The sequence below is a fragment of the Rhineura floridana genome, chromosome 11 (genome assembly GCF_030035675.1).
Source record: "Rhineura floridana isolate rRhiFlo1 chromosome 11, rRhiFlo1.hap2, whole genome shotgun sequence".
NCBI classification, from domain to species: domain Eukaryota; kingdom Metazoa; phylum Chordata; class Lepidosauria; order Squamata; family Rhineuridae; genus Rhineura; species Rhineura floridana.
Window position 1 is genome coordinate 45,406,642 of NC_084490.1, and position 16,708 is coordinate 45,423,349.

Below are 16,708 nucleotides of genomic sequence, written 5' to 3' on the forward strand. Positions count from 1 at the left end.
TATAGTGAATGCACCATGGGAGCAGGAGACCTGACATACTCTCTGAGATATTGTACTGCCCTACAAATTTGTAAAAATTGGACTTTCACAGTCCAATCCACTGCCTGTATAGCTTGGAAGAATTTTGTAACGTGCTTCTGAGCATATGGTGAGTGCTGGCAACACCTGCGATCAGCCCAAATAACAGAAACATGACATGTGCTGTCCTGATCTTGTTTAAGCAGGGAGGAAGCAACAATATTAAGACAGTTGACAGAGTTCAGGTAGTCACTTTAAATATGTTTGATTTACTTTGCAATTTTAGTGAAGTTTCCTGTAGTACATCATTTGCTTTTGCTTCTCTTTCTGTGAATATGTGAAGTACAGCAACACTTTGCATAATTTACACTAAAAAAATTCCAAAAACATTTGTGGAATTATGGCACTGAATATTCTGCAGAATAGCGTCCAGTGGACATGAGGGGTGTCTCAGTTTGCACAAAATAAAACTGAAATATATTGTAGCAAATTTGTAGGTGTGCTCTATGTTTTTAATTGACCATGCCCACCCTTCCTTCAATGGAGTGGTTTAATCATAGCAGACTGAACACATGCATCTTGGGCAGGCCAAGTTTGTTTTTTCCCCAACAACTAGATTCATTGCTTAAGTAGCAGCGTATTGTAATGAGTCTGATGTTACATCAAACTGCAGTTTCAAATTCAACTGTTAATGCACCCAAAATAGAAATAGACACAAAAGGCTGTCTTCACCATCATATGACATTAACCAGTAAAAAGGCTTTGAAATTAATGAAAATAAGTTTGATGTAGTCTTCTAGGATGAATAATGAGGCAAATATAATTTTTAGGTTAGATTCTCTGTAGAAACAGTAGTAATACAGGAAAGAAGCAAAGTAAGAACACCAACAAACATATAAAAAATGTAATTCTCCATCTTTGGAGATGTAGTCCCAATTGCAGGTGTTACCATCACTTACCATCTGCTCAGACCGTGTTACCAAATTTTTCCAAATTGTGTTTGCATTTTTACAAATTTGTAGGACAGAGAGGCGGTCAGGTCTCCTGTCCCCCTGGTGCATTCACTATAACTGCCCAATTTCCCTGCTTTTTAAAGTTTGAGAGAAATATCCATTGGCTGTAGGTACGTTCTTAAACTGCAAGGGTTTTAGCCTATTAGTGAATATAAATTTAAATGATTATGATGATGCCTGGATCCCCTCTTTTGCTTTCTCTTTCTCCCAAAACAAAAGGTTTGGGGATCACTATGAATGGAACAAGGTGACTTCCTGCATCCACAATATCTTGAGTGGCCAGCGCTGGATTGAGCATTACGGTGAGGTGCTGATTCGAAACACGAGAGACAGCACCTACCACTGCAAGCTCACCTTTTGCAAAGTAAGTTCTAACCTGGGACTGCTTTGTCTGTGTTCCTGCCTCCCCTTGTGCCCTTTTTTCCCCTGTGCTTGCCCCTCTCTCTGGTGTCTTAGAATCCCACACTTCTTGGCTCAGAACCTACTCTCTTGTACCTGGATTTGAACATAACAAAGCTATATTATACTGGGTCTGACCCATTGGCCTATCTTGCTCAGTCTTACCTGCGTTCTGACTGGCAGCAGCTCCTCAGGGATTCAGGCAGGGGTCTTGCTCAGCCAGACCTGGAGATGCTGGGGATTGAACCTGAGACCCTCTGCAGGCAAAGTGAGTGTTGTACCACTGAGCTATGACCCTGCCCTCTGCTGCCTCCCTCCCTTTATCAGCACACCTTGTAGTGTTTCGTGGCGCCTGGGTTCTTTCTCTTGGACTTCCTCGCCCTTGCCCCACAGTGTCTTCATTTTGCACTCCTCTGTTCTCACTCCATCCTTTTTTGAGCCTTCAGTCTCTTCACTTTTCCCTCTCCTTGCACCCTGTTCCTTTTTCTGGAGATTCTTCACTCTGTAGCAGTGTTCACACATCAGATTTAACCCATTGTTAAGGTTAACTATGGTTTAAATATGAATACACAGCGGGGAGCTCAGGTAGCAACAATCATGGCCCTTTCACTCGTCCCTGGCTCCTGCTACTGCCACACTGCCTAGAGCTAAACTATGGTTTGGCTTAGCATCATGTCTGAACCCAGGCTTGTGGTTTGTTTCCCCAAAACAATGAGCGGTAAACCAAGAACAAACCATGGTTGTTTGGTGAGAGACAAGCCACGAGCCTGGGTTCAGATGTAATGTTAACCCAAACCATAGCTTAGTTTTTGGCAACGCTGCAGGAATAGAAGCAGGGGAGAAGCGAAGTGGCTGCAGTTTCATCCATACATCAGCACACTGCATGTTCACCTTTAACCCAGAACTAAGTGTAACTATGATTTAAAGTGACATATAAATCAGGCCTGTGTCTCTTTAACCATCCTGATATTCCCCTCTCCCCTCCATACCTTTTATCTCTCACACTAACACTTGATCCTCCAATTGATTCCCTCCCTTTTACTCCCAGATTTTTCCCTGTCCTCCCATCCTTCACTCTCTCTCTCTTTTTTTCTCCCTCCTTTTCCCATTCCTGCCTGCATTGATACCTGATTGTACAGAACCATCCTCCCTGCTCTAACCCTCCCCTCCCCTCTCTGGCAGGCGCGGTACTGGGGTTCCGGAGTCAACGAGGTGCAGGGCGCCATTCTCAGCCATAGCGGCAAGGTTATCCACCGGCTGTTCGGGAAGTGGCATGACGGGTTGTATCATGGCATGGCTCCCATTGGCAAGTGCATCTGGAGGCCCAGTAAGGAACTGATTGCATTGGGCAGCGGGGAAATTGCAGCTGTTGGTGCTCTTGTAGGTCTTGCCCCACAATGGTTGAGTCCATTCTAAAATAATCTTTGTAGCAATTCATGGAACCTGGATATCTGACAAGGAAAAAGATGTTTGGCTTTAATTTGAAGCCAAAAATAAAGTTTCTAAAGTTTCTAGCTGCCGTTGTTGAACCTTAGAAGTACATGCAAATGTTGCTTCTGAAGGTTTGGCAGCCAAGGAGATTCTTGCTCGGCAGGGTCCAACTGGCCAAGGCTGCACTACCATGAGCCAGACATCTTTGGTGGCAGACATTTGGTGCTGTTATGCGTACCAAGCTGATTTGACCCATGGGGCACAAACCACCAGGATGTCTTCCTGTGCAAGCCCTGTTGAAATGAATGGAAACCGTGTAAGAGCCACCACCAAATGGATTGTGTAAATCTGTATCTTGCATAACATCCTTCCATTCATCTGTGAATCTGTTTGTCCATCTATTCCTGAACCACTTTGTCATCCGGGAGGGAGTGATATCATGGAAACTGAGAAGGCAGGGAAAGGAACAGGCTGTGTCTGAGGAACCTGCGACCTTGCATTTGAGACACTCAGTGCCATACTCCTCTAGGAACTGCACAGGGGAAAAGAAGCCTTTCTGTGCTTCTGGGAGGCATTGAGGCCTTTGTGATGTCAGCTGCTATTATTCCTATCCTCTTCCTCACCTCAGACATATTTGCATGTCCAGCAACCAATGCACCTAACACTAAGGAAAGGGGAAAGGCTGCCTTGCTTGACATTCCTGGAAGAAAAAGTTCAAGGATGAATGTGGGTAAACACAAGTGTGCAACAAACCAGCACAGCTGTTGCCTGGAAACACAGCCAAATGATAGGGCATGGTTTTGGGAACTCGGAATGCATCATCTTGAGGCAAGCAGAGAAAATAATAACAAATTCTGCTCAACCTTCTGGGCCCACAAGTCTTGCAAAGTCTTGATCAAATGATAGAGAAAAGGGCACTTATTCCATCAGGCCTTTGTAATATCAGCAGCCACTATTCCAGTCCCCACCCTCATGTCAAACCAATTTGCATGACCATCAACTGACACTGTCCACAGATTTTGCAATGCGTTTGAGAGACTGGGGTGGGACTGACTCCATCCTTCCTTTCCCCCAGTGTTGTGAGGCTAGGTTGTCAGGGTGAATGGGACGCAGTGTGTGGGTACTTGATAATCTGACATGTCTCTCTCTGCCTGTGTCCCCCCTCTTCCAGACCCCATGCCTCGGGACTATGAGAAGAACTATGGTTTCACTCAGTTTGCCTTGGAGCTCAACGAGTTAACGCCAGAGCTCAAGCGCCTTCTGCCCTCCACAGATACACGCCTGAGGCCTGACCAACGGTGAGGGCAGGAAAGCAATTGTGAATTGTCTTCTCTTTCTTCATGATAGTCTGCTTTTCTTCTGGTAAGGTGTTCCAGGCAGCTTAACAATCGCAGAGCTAGCAGCATCAACGCTAAAACTGATACAAATGAAAGTATGAAAACAATATTCAGGAGCATCATAAGCTTTCTTGCATATCCTGACTGTCTTCAAAGCCCAGCAATCCCCTCTTCCCTTCTCCAGGTACTTAGAAGAGGGAAACGTGCAGGCTGCAGAGTCCCAGAAACGACGGATCGAACAGTTGCAACGAGACCGACGTCGGGTGATGGAGGATAACAACATTCTTCATCAGGCACTCTTCTTCAGGTACTTCCTTCCCTGCTTCCTGTTGTTCTTTCTCCAAAGAGACAGTGGCCTGGTTTACACATAATGCTAAGCCACAATTTGTTTAAGCTGTGGTTTGTTTAACAAACCACGAATTAGCCATGTGTGGTTCAGTGAACTGTCCTGTTTTGGGGATGCTACCTTGAGCCCCCTTGTCATTTATAGAAGCAGAGCAGGTCATGTAAAATAAATTTTTTAAAAGAGGTATGCAAATCAAGGAACCTTAATCTATACAGGTCGCAGAATTCACCTTGTCTTGATACATGATTTTTAAGCACAGACTACACCCATTATAGGTTGCAGCCTGTGAACACTCTAGTTTCCTGATCCCCTGGGATGAATCAGAATGTGTCAACTTCTCGTGAAACATGAGCTGCTAGTGACTCCAGGTGCCTTTCCCTTCGCTAAGCCGTTATCCTGGCTGCTAATGGGTTCCTTCCTTTTTTCCTGACAGGCGGCAAGTAGATGCCAACGGCAAGGAATCCTGGGTAAGCAACAGCACCTACTGGAAGCTGAGGGCAGAGCCTGGCTTTAGCAATATGGACAGCACTGTCTTGTGGTAGCGGTTAGGAATTGAAGGAGCGGCTGTGCCTTCCCGCCATCTCCCAAAGTGGGGGGGGGGAAGCAGACAATAAGGACCCCCTGCTGGATAAGCACAAGGTGATCAAGGCATGCAATTCTGAAATACCAGCACCTCACGAAGGGGAGGGGCGCCCTTCAGCGTTAACGCCATGCACTTCCAAAGCAACTCTCCTGCACGCACACTTTGAGAAAGGCACCCATGTTCCATCTCGCATTCTTGCACTGCTGCCTGCTGGCTAGGCAGACCTTAGCGGAGCCTTGGGATTGCCGCAGACGCTGACAAGGAAGCACTTTAGCATCACCTGGATGAAAAAGGGACACAGGGCAGAAGCTGTGGGGCAAGTGAGGCAGAATGCCCCGAAGCAACTTGAAAATGGGAAGACGCTCTTTTAATTTTCAAAGCCTGCCTTTTGCTCAAATAACAGTGGCAAATATATGCTCCAACGAAAGACAACTTACGGGGCACTGAAGTGGTTGTTTGCACAGAGGAGCCTGAGCGCTGGACATTTTGGGTCCTTTACCTAGCAGTGCCCTTCCGGCGTGGCTGGTTGTGCCTCCCCTCCTTCCTTTTTTTGTTCTTGTGCCATTTCCCTTTTCAGACAGATGCTAGGGGTTGTCCTGAGGTAAAACCTGGCCTTGGTTAGGAATTCCCACTCCAGGAGCAGATTGAATATCGAGCTGTAGTAGCCCTTCGAGGAGACTCTCTTTTCTTCTCTCCACCCATGGTGGCTGTAGTGTCGGGACATCAGATTGGGTTAATGTACCTGCACCCCAGGGATGCCTGGTACCTCTGTGGCTGCAATACCAGGGCCTTTTCCACACCTTAAGGCGGTGCTCCCTGAGTCCTAGCCTACTACCTGGACTGATAATAGAGCCAGGACATTGTGTGTGTATGTTGGTTTTCCACCCTCCCCTGTCTCATCTCTGGTATCACCCTTTCCCCTCCCTATTAGCTGGGAATGTAAGCCCCTCCTCCTCCACTACCACCACCACCACTACTGTTCTTCAGCATTTGAAGCAATAATTTTAAAGGGGTGGAAGGTGGGGACACACTAGCACTCCCCACAGCCCTTTGCAGAAATGCGTACCTCAGCTTCAGGTCATGGTCTATCAGAGTTTGTGAGATTCTGAGCTGCCTTATGATGAGTATGGCGGCAGTGAGGTAGAAATCAGTGGTGGCTCGTGTTACTGGTAAGGTGGAAGACAGGGGAGCCCATAGTCAGTGGGGCCAGAGCCAATGGCAGGCAGAGCCAACTAATTCTACTTGTGTCCATCCTGTTCCCTGCTGAGTTCTGCAAAGGTATCACTGAGAGTAAGGAGGAAGAAGCTGAGAGGCAGAGCCACCCCCCTGGACTGGGCTCCTCCTAGGAGGAAGGGCGGGATTTAAATTAAATTAATAAATAGGCAGGCAAGTGATTGGGAGACTGCCTGAAGACTGCCTGAGGTTGGTGGGGCAGTGCCCAGTTGCCCAAATGGACCAGCCTCCACTGGTGAAAATGCTGTGTGTGTCTTTTGGGTGTGCATGTTTAAGCCACCATTTTGGGTGTCATCATGTCACGGAAGTAAAATATAAGCCAAGTTGGTAGATAGAGGTTTGAGGGGAGGAGGAAGGTAGGGGTTGGTGGGTGGGTATCTCCCGCATGGAAGTAAAACAAGCCTGAAATTTTGAGCTCTTTTTCAGCTATGGCAAGAAGAATATAAGATATCCTGAGGCTTGGGTCTTGTTTGTAAGGTCCCAGGCTATGGTCTGAAGGCACATGAGGCCAGCACCCTGCTGAAGCTAAGCAGGGTCAGGTCTGGTCAGTGCCTGGATGGGGGACCGCCTGGGAACTTTATGTAAGCCGCCTTGGGTTTCTATCATGAAAAGAAAAGTGGGGTATAAATGTAATAAATAAATAAATAATAATAATAATAAAAAAACGGGAAGAGGAGGACAGGTTCTGTCTAAGTCTAGAGCAGGCCAACCTGAGTTGTGACCCACCAAGCCAACACAACCGTGCAATTGAGACTACCAAGTGCTTGACAATCTCCACCATTTTTTGCATTCCCAGATTTATTGAGCCTCTGATAGGCTACCATACATGCTTAGCGTTTGGCTTGGTGGGTTGCAAAATGCCGTCATCTCAGTTCCCAGTTTTGTTTGTTGTGGTTTCACACACCCATCCCTTTCAAACTGTGGGTAGGGAAGTAACTGGAAAATGCTGTGCATCTTTATGCTGATACAGGGTTCAGGCATAAGTATGAGACCTGCAGTGTGCAGAGCTCCCAAGACCACCTTCCATGTTCCTCCATTTTGCACATCTGTCTACACTTTCCCAGCACTATAAAAATGAACATCTCTTGCTGTAGTGGAGATATGCAATGTGTGAAGCGGCCCTTGGTTTTCTAAATTCCAGCTGTGGCAGCAGGGCAGTCTAGGGGCATCACAGCTTTTTATTTATTTATTTTAGTGTCCAGATTCCTGATTCTTTCACAGCTGGTCATTAGGGAGAGAAAGTTCAAGCAGGCCTTTCTGCTTGAAAAATAATAAAACGATTGTGCTACCCAACTCCCCCATTCACTCTGAGGTGTTCAAGCATCTTTTCTCAGCTCTTCTTGTTTACTGGCTCAGCCTCCCCATTTATGGAGATCTGAAGGAGAGGACATTATTAACTGAATGTCTGCAAAGCACTTTGGTTTCTTTTCTTGCTGGCAAATGTGTTGGGGACTGGGGCTTTTTTTTTTTGCATTCGAGGTTCAGCTTTGATCCCTTTTTTTTAGATACTTCCTGAAAAGGTTGTGATAATTGCTGCATGGGAGGGGGAACTATAATTTCTTTCCCATTATCTGCTCCTCCCACTCTGCCCTTTCCTGAGGATTTCTGCTCTACACACCCAGATAGGTGTCCTGTCTTTTTGTCTGTCCTTTCTCTATGTGTGCTGGTTGTCTTTAGTGTCTTGTCTGCCTCTCAAAGCAGGTTGGCCAGCCTGCTGTTGTTCACCCGGCTGGTCCGGTGCCGAGTCACTGTTCCATCTTCTGCGTCCACATTGATTGGCCTCTGTTCTGTCCTTGTGTTGTGGCTTGAACACTCCACGGCGTGTCCAATAATAATTAAAAAAAAATCAGAAAAGTTCCAGTGTGTGGCAGCCAATTTGTTAACCCCTCAGGTGATACACGTGTTTTTCTTCTCAGTGTTCAGAAGCTTATCCCTTAACCATCAACAATTTAATAACATCATCAGCAACAACAATAATAGCATTCACATAGTACTTATGCATAGTGTATATTATTTCAGGAAATTTTACAAGTTGCACTGGAATAGAGGCCAGTTTTTTTATGCCTATATTACAGATGGAGGACTGAGTCACTTTAAGAATTCATGGCTGTGGCAAGATTTAAAAAGGTGAATTACTGACTGACTATCTGCCACTATACTCCAGCACAGCAGCTTTTTAAGATCATTTTGACAGAACGGTGTTACTGCAGCCATCAGCCCTGCGCTTGCTCCATAAGTGGAGTAACAAGCCACCAGAGGAAGTACTTAGCCATTCCCATTATTAGTACTGAAGGCGCATATCCTGTTGCATTTGACAAGTCTGTTCCCTCACAGCTAGTTTCTGGCTTTTGATTGGCCATGCAACTTCCCAGCTCTTAGCATTTGGGGATCTTCCTCCTATGATTAGAGGCAGCCACTGAAGCTAATTTGCCTCTGCAGCACTGCAAGGGAGCACACCACTCAGGGCCTTGAGATGAATCCACTTGGGGCAGCAGCACCGTGGCTGCGTTTGCATATGTACCTGCTAGTAGGGAGTGAAGCAGGAAGGGCACTTGGCACAAACCATTGGAATTGGTTCATTTGACTAACAAACAATAATACATGGGATTCTCGCCATAATCCAGCTAGATATGTCAATATAATTGCCCCCATATTACGGATAGAGATTTTGTAGTGGTGAGTGAGTAGGTGTCCTCATGCCACCTAGTGAGTCCTGTGGCAGAGTCAAGATTCAAATAAGGGGCTTTCTGATGCACAGCTCAGGTCTCTTAGCCATTATACTAGTTCCCTCACAAGGAATGATGGTATCTATTTACTACCATCCTCCAAAGTTCGGTAGGGTGAAAAGTGAGGTCCATACCTGCATGTCATTTGAAGTCTGGAAGGCCCTCTTAATCACCAAGTACCCCACTGCTAAAACAGCCTCAGTCTGAGAGCTGGTTTGCCATCTCATTTCTTGATGAGGGTAATGCAAGGGTGGGGAGTGAAGGCAGACAGCATGTTTGAACCTATATTGTAGTGGGGGCTCCCCCCTTGAGGCAAAGGGGGATGATCCCCTGCCATAGCCTACCCACCCTCGAGCCCTGTCCAGTAAACAAAACTGCTTGTTTCCCAGAAGTCAGTTCTGGCTGCTGCACATACACTTCTGACTGCCCACTTGCATACCTCCTGTTCTGTGCCTGCCCATCTTTCTTTTTTTGGGGGGGGGGGAGAAAAGCTGTTTGTTGTTTTAAATCAGTGTAAAATTGCCTCAGGTAGGTTGTCCAAAGCTAGTGCTCTGCTTATTCCAAAATTGCTTTGATTGGTGCCCCCAAGGCCAATCAGGATGCAGCTTTTGTGGCTTGGTAGAGCATTGCTGATGGCCGTCCCCCAACCAATCATGTTGATCAGGGGCATAGCTAGGCTGTAGAGGAAGAAGACAGTAGTTGGCAACTCTTACTCAGCAGACAAGTGGCACGCATGAGAGGAAAGGACTGGAAGAAGCAAAGCATGGGTCTGTCTACCTGACGTGATTATTTTCAGTATGTTCTTTTTTCCTTTGGTGGGGACGTATTCCATCATGCGAGCACCCACCCGCAGCCTGAAATGGTACAGCCCATACCTCCTAAATGAATACTAATGTCTAGGGGCTGCTTCTTCACAATACTGTATATCTTGTTTCCTGCCCCAGACAGAAGAAATTCAACAGGTATGGAAGGGTACATTTGGCAAACTTCTGCATGTTGGGGAAGTGCTTGAAGGGACAAGAGCCCATAAAACATAGTGTCAAGTACCAATACTCCCAGTAACCCAATGGACCACTGGATGTTGACTATCTTGCTCCAACGGAAGGGTTGGCATAACAAAGGTCCTCTGAAATCAGCACCTGTGTCAGATCAGCCTCATGGACAACTGAGGCCCTGACAAGTGTAAGGTGCCATAATCAAAGGGGCACATGGTGACACATCCAAACACTTAACAGCTTTAGTTTTATTTAAAGAAATTCTTACGCTGAAACGAAAACTCACAGGCTTTCAATAAATATTTGCAATTGTCAAGAATTGTTGTCTTGAAAAGATTAAAAAAGAGAACCTCAAAACACCACAAAGACCATTGTATCTTTTACATATATATTTTGTTTTTAGAGTGTAAACAGTTAAGAGAGCTGAACCTGCCTCCTGCCTCCCCCTCAGAGAAGCTCGGCAGGATTTGCTGACAGCGCTGAACAGGGCAGAGAGTGTCCCATTTGATTGTCTAGCATAATTAAATTTACTTCACCAAATGACCATCAAGTCTTTCCAGGATCAGGGCTTATAAAATACCACCAAAATTTGGGTGGGGGTAATCCCTTTACAGGAAGAGGTTGAAGTATAAAAATACAACCTATATCTTTGCCCCGGTGTCCATAAAACTAATTGGGGTGGGTGGGGTTGAAATATAACTTTGGACACAATCCACTGTTCTTGTGTACCTGCCCCTTTCTATTTTTTGGGGGGGGGGATGCATGGGAAGATGGCCTAATGAATTTGCCTCTTTCCTTGCAATTGTCTTCTGCTTTGGAGATTTTCCCAAATTGGAGTATGTCCAGCACATAGCTAAACACTGAAGCAATATGCTACCGAATTAGCCAAAGGGGCTTGCTGTGGGGGTAATCTATGGTTCTGCATAAAATAAGGTTGCTTCTTCCTTACTTTCCCTTTACTCCAACCTGTCCAAGTAGACTGTTGCACATGTGGCACAGTAACGCTTCCTGGTTACTTAATGCTGGAGATGGGGAGCCTGTGGCCCTCCAGATGCTGCTAGACTACAACTCCTCAGCCCTGGCCCCCATGGCCAGGGAAGATGGGAGTTGCAGTCAAGCAACACCTGGAGGTCCACAGGTTTGCCAAGCCTGCTGTATGCTGATTACATTACTAAACTGAGGCACTGGCCTTCAACGGGGATTCATGGCTGTTGACTGGCATCTAGGAAGCAAAAAAAGGAGTGGGGGAAAGGCAGATGTTTGTGCTGTGTAACTCCCACCTAAGGTCTGTTCTGTTGTTACTTCGAACGGCTGAGAGCTGCATCCAGCATCAGTCCTTCCTCTATTGCGCAGGTATCTCAGGGCTGAGATGATTTGAAAGTAGTCCATGTTGCAGAGCCATCCCCCATGGATGTTTCTTTGATTTCCAGGAGGGGTGGGATGGAGTCATAGCCTGGAATCTTCCCATGTGACCTTGTGCCTTGAGACATTCCTAAAATCCTCAGTGATGCAAAAAGGAGCTTCAGCAGTGGGAGATGCCCAGCGGAGAATGGCTAGATAGCAGAAATGGTAGGACCTATTATCAAGCTTGCACGCCAGGTCTGTCCAGGCAATCGGCTAGGATGGGAGGAGGATCCCTAGGACTGGCTTTAACCTCTGGCTTGTTTACATGTTCTAGGGGGTGATGCAGCAGCTGAATTGAGAATGGGAAGAGTCAGCAACCCCTTGCCAAGTTCAGGGGGCATAAAACAGGTCATTTGTTATCTCTACAGTATGAAATTCAAGTTTGCTTGAGAAATGGTGACCCATTAATGACCCAAGAGTATTATTAGTGGAGCTTGCCTATAACACCCCTTGATTTCTGGTTGCAGTAAACACAGGCTGCAGCCTCAGGATAACAATTCTCTTGCTCTAAACTACATATTGTCACTTAAAATAAGTGCACATGACTCCAGGATGAGGATATGGGGATGCCCATTTGACTTGCACATTCACTGAAAGCAATGCAGCGTTGCTGGAAATAATCAGAACCCAAATGTACATTCTCATCTGTGCTGAAATCACATCTGATTTATGCCCAAGGTTACCAGTCCCTCTCTGGAATGGGCCGAAAGGATCTTGATTCTGGAACCAAGGTCTCAGACTGAAGTGGGTTTTAGGGAAGACTTTTCTCAAGCAAAGCTTTTCTGATTTCCAACAACTTTCAACAATTCTTAGTTCAGTCCCCACCCAAGAATCCCAATTATGTATGCTGTAGAGATTTGGGGATGGAACAGGGGTGGAGAAACCGGAACATAAAAGTAACTGTCCTGATCTAGCTCTAGTTGTAAGGAAGATGTTAATGTGCAACTAAGGGTAGAGACACACAGTTGTGCTTGTTCCAGTGCGCCTCTACCTCTCTTTTCTGGAAATGGGGTCACAACACCAGTCAAACTCCACCCCTTTTTATTCTAAACCCCTGGTTGGATCAGCTTGAGTGTGTTTTTAAAAAAATCATCTTCAGGCAGATTTTGCAACTGATTGGTAGATCAACCCATTTGTCTTCCAGGTGTGGCCAATGGAAATGCTTTGCTGCAGGCTCAGACAGAGACAGTGACCGGCCTAAGACTTTGCTGTGGGTGACCCTGAAAGGCCTGAAGTCAGCAGTGGGGAAGGGAGGTGTGGCACGTAGAGGGCAGAATCGCTTCAAAACGCAGCCAGAAAAACCTTTCTTGCTGCGTTTGAAGCGACTAGTTGCCCACAGTAGTTGTGCAAGAACGTGGCAGGGAATGTGCACTCAAGATGTACACCGGAATGCATATCCCATTTGAAACAATGCACTGCAGAGAGACGACATCCTCAGGGAGATGCACATCAGATTTCTGCCTGTGGCTCCCAATTCAGCAAATGATGCATACACCAAAGCCTGCTTCTGTACTCAGATCTTCTTAGCTAGCTCAGGGCAACTGAACTTTACAAGCCGATACTAAGCAGTATGGCCTTAAAAAATCAGAGAATTTTAAAGATATCCCTCGAGGTTTAATTTTTTTCCTGAATATCTGCCTGACTCTGAATCTCTAAGAAATGTTTGTTTCCATTCTCTCCTTAAGTGTGTAGCAATGATACAGTCTGGAAACTAAAAGTAGGTGGGAGCGGAGATGTGGAGATAACCTGGCAATGTGTGCCTGTCAGTTGCTGCATAGAAGAGCAAAAGGCCTTATACCTGACTATAAGGGCATTCAAGAGCCCAAGACCTGTGCCTACCCCCCATGTGGGCTTGTATAGCCTATGTCCACAAATGTCAGTGTGAGTTCATGCTTAACACCAGCAGACTAGCACCTGGCAGTGGCTGGATGTGATGGGGGTGGGTGGGTGGGTGAGGTACAACTAGAAAGACCTTCATTCTACACCCACATATTATTCTGGCAGTGCCCCTGAAGGAGTGAATCTTTCCCCAAACCAAAAAGTGGTCTGCCCCTATTTGCAGGTTATCCCCGATATGAGTGGAGGAGAGCTGGATGGTTAGAAGCCCCCCTTCCCTTGCATGCCTCTGCCCCCCCTTCAGTTGCCATAGAAGCCATAGTAGCCACCGTCGCCTCCTTCCTTGTCATAAAGCTCTCCGTTGCGGATGGGCGGTGAGCTCTCAGCGCTGGAGACATACGGAGACACCCGGCGACGCTTGCACTCGGCCTCGTACAACCCAGAGTCCGAGGAGTCCGCTGACTTCACCGAGCCTGGCTCAGCCCAATTCTCACTGTCCTTCCCTTTCTCGTCAACAGAGGGTACTGCCTGCAAGTCCCTCATTGGCCGGAACCAGCTCATGGCTCCCGGAGTGGGCTTGGGGTGGTGATACTGAGGCGGGGAGCTCCAACTGGTGGGGGAGCCAAAGGGGTGCTCCTGGTAATAGGGCAATGAGGGGTGTGGGGCAGCCTGCAGGGCAAAGGGCTTCATCCCATAGGGCATAAATTTGTTCCCTCTGAAGTCGCCCTCGTAGGTGCCATATTCCAGAGGAACAGTGGGGGGCTGCTGTGAAGCAAAATACCAGTGGTGGGTTTCCTTGGGCGGCAAGGGTAGCGGGGCATGCTCCCGGTTGTAGAAGCGGCTCTGGGGGAGCGTGTACTGATCGTGCAAGAATGGCTGGAAACGGCTGCTTGTCAGGAGCTGCTGGCAGCTGGCAGCGCTAGGCGGAGATGGGGTTGTGCGGTCTCCCTCGCTTGTGGTGTACATCCTGGAGCAGGATGGGAAGTAGAGAGACAGATGGATGGGTTAAACAGGAAGATTTTAGAAAATGGCTAGACAGGGCTTCATCATGCCATTTGCAAACTCACTTCAAGCCACCACTTCTCAGTTTTGCTGTCTGACTGCAAGCCGTGGTTTACCATTAAGAAATCACACCAAATCATAATTAAGCTTCCTTTAACCGTGGTTTGGTGTGATGTCTAAACTGATATCTGAATTGACAAAAATATCCCTAAGAAAGAGGGGGGAAAGAGAGTGCTCTTATTGAAATGGCTTAAGTAGGTGGTTGTAGAAGAACGCAAGCTTTTCAAGTTATTGCAGAGTATAAAAGCTGAAACCGGCAAGCTGCTACAGTCCTACTTTGGGACCAACATTTACTAAAACTGGCAGCCAAATGTGATATTAGGCAAGTGGAAAGGAGAGACTTACGAATCAAAGTTGTCCCGGAAGCCTTTAGCAAAAGGATTGTGGTCTATCTTCAGTTGGGTGATCTAAGAGAAAACAAAGTTATGGTTGTAAAGTTCACCACCAGAAATATATATTCCATTCTTTCCACCACCAAATGCTATCGTGGGATTTGGATAGCAATACACTGAATGAAAGCACATTTCTGCAAATGTGGTACCTGCTGCACAGAAATCCACTGCATGGAGGAGGGGGGTTAGATGGGATATACCAGTGCATACAGTAATCAGATAATGCATTTATAATCCTATGCCTTTACTCCAGAAAGAACTCCAGGCAGCCCAGCCATTGTTTTGCCTACAAGCACAACTTTCTACCATTGAGGATCTCTAACAAAAAAAAAGGGGGAGGATTTGTAAGAAGAGAAATCACTTTCGGATGTCATGCCAAAGAAATCATGTTGGTTTGTTTCTAACAAATCATAACTAAGTGAAAATGTATGTGGTTTACCTATGGCTGCACAAATATCACAGGCATATGATACCACTTGTGACAAATGGCACATCTCCCCTTCTTCCATACTGACTAGGGAAACACACTCTCATCTATGCTCAGAGGCATTCTCAACTTTCAAATACTTTCACATGTTCTGAGGTTGAGCCCTGGTTCTAAAAAGAGGATTGGGGACCTGCACTCAAAGGTCCCAAGCTAATGTACAGCAATGTGCCGAAAGCCCGCACAGATCCACATTAGATCATTTCCCAGGATCTTCCATCTTCTTCACCCCTCTGTTATCCAAAGGGTGAGCAGTTGTGATTTTGCGATGCAACATGTGCTCCCTCCCCATGAAAACTCACGTCAGCATTCTGATACGCAGTAACGGCGATGAACTGAGTTTCGGTGAAGGTGAAGGTCTGGCTGCAGATGGAGGGATGTACCTTTTCCACCTCGCCCTCCTTGGCCTCAGTGACATGTAGGCGTGGCTGATACTTGTGCAAGGACTGTAACACGATCATCTATCAGACAAAGAGGACAGGGCACATGATCTATGAGTTGCTTTTTCAGCATATTCCGTGACATTGACTCTCTTGGATTTTTGCCATGCAATTGTGTGTGTGTGTGGGAATTATTAGGGAGGCACCATTACCTGCGTGACATTGTTGGATGCTCCCTTGTTATTGGTGAGTTTCAGTTTCCCAAAGGAGATCTCCTGCCGCATCCAATGGGCTCCGGTGTTGGGAGAATCCGGGTGCGTGTATGTCCGATTCCCTGCCAGAAATACGGCATTTCTAGTAAGTTATCTCTCAGCCTTCCTGCCCAGGACCAAGGACAAAAGACTCAGGGGCCCTATTGTTGGACCATAACAAACATTTAAACTGGTCTAAAACCAATTTACCTGGCTTTTCCTACCAAGAACCCTAGGAATTGCTTACAGAGGAGTCAAGCCCAGCACCAGCACTGGGCATACAGGGCATTGGCTGGGGCATGTCCACCTGGTAGGGCCCACTAGGACTGACACTTTGACAGCCCCACCCCCTGCAGTACCTACCACCACTGGGGCTCTCAGTGGCAGTGCCACTACAACTGGAAGAACCCACCTCCCACTCCCGAGCAGGCATACATTGTGGTGCCAGACTTATAACAGGGAGGGAGGCAAGCAATCCCTCCTGGCTCATTGCAACACTGCACTGGATAAGTCCACTCACAAGTGAGGGGGAGGCTTGTCACACTCGCACTCACAAGCTTACCTGGTCTAATAGGATGGAAGAAAACCTGCTGCTCAGCTCTGTCCAACAGTGCTGCAGGTGGATAAGCCCATAAACACAAGGGAGCTTGGCAGCTGCAGCAGGACGGGGGGGGGGAGTAGCAGCAGGCACTAGGGGCAGTCATTGTTTGGTGCTGCAGCCCAGGCTTCCCACCCAGTGGCCCACAAAATGTGGAGCCAGGCCTTATAGAAGCTTTGTCCAAGACAAGCTAACCTGTATTATAACTGGTAGTATCATT

At 46.8% G+C, this 16,708-nt stretch overlaps 2 protein-coding genes across 6 annotated transcripts in view; one reads left to right on the forward strand and one right to left on the reverse strand.

Moving 5' to 3' along the window:
* The window catches only part of OSBPL7 (oxysterol binding protein like 7), a 50,895-nt gene extending 40,493 nt beyond the window's left edge, over positions 1–10,402 (forward strand). For all 5 annotated transcript variants that reach the window (XM_061591294.1, XM_061591295.1, XM_061591297.1 and 2 more), the window contains 5 exons: positions 1,251–1,395; positions 2,613–2,757; positions 4,033–4,159; positions 4,383–4,505; positions 4,978–10,402. In XM_061591294.1, the coding sequence (XP_061447278.1) occupies positions 1,251–1,395; positions 2,613–2,757; positions 4,033–4,159; positions 4,383–4,505; positions 4,978–5,086 (649 nt within the window). In that variant the 3' untranslated portion in view covers positions 5,087–10,402. The remainder of the gene's footprint in view (positions 1–1,250; positions 1,396–2,612; positions 2,758–4,032; positions 4,160–4,382; positions 4,506–4,977) is intronic.
* The window catches only part of TBX21 (T-box transcription factor 21), a 92,784-nt gene continuing 86,425 nt past the window's right edge, over positions 10,350–16,708 (reverse strand). The window contains exons 3-6 of the mRNA XM_061591299.1: positions 15,852–15,973; positions 15,562–15,720; positions 14,729–14,790; positions 10,350–14,288 (exon numbers count right to left, since the gene is read on the reverse strand). Coding sequence (XP_061447283.1) covers positions 13,622–14,288; positions 14,729–14,790; positions 15,562–15,720; positions 15,852–15,973 — 1,010 coding nt within the window. The 3' untranslated portion in view covers positions 10,350–13,621. The remainder of the gene's footprint in view (positions 14,289–14,728; positions 14,791–15,561; positions 15,721–15,851; positions 15,974–16,708) is intronic.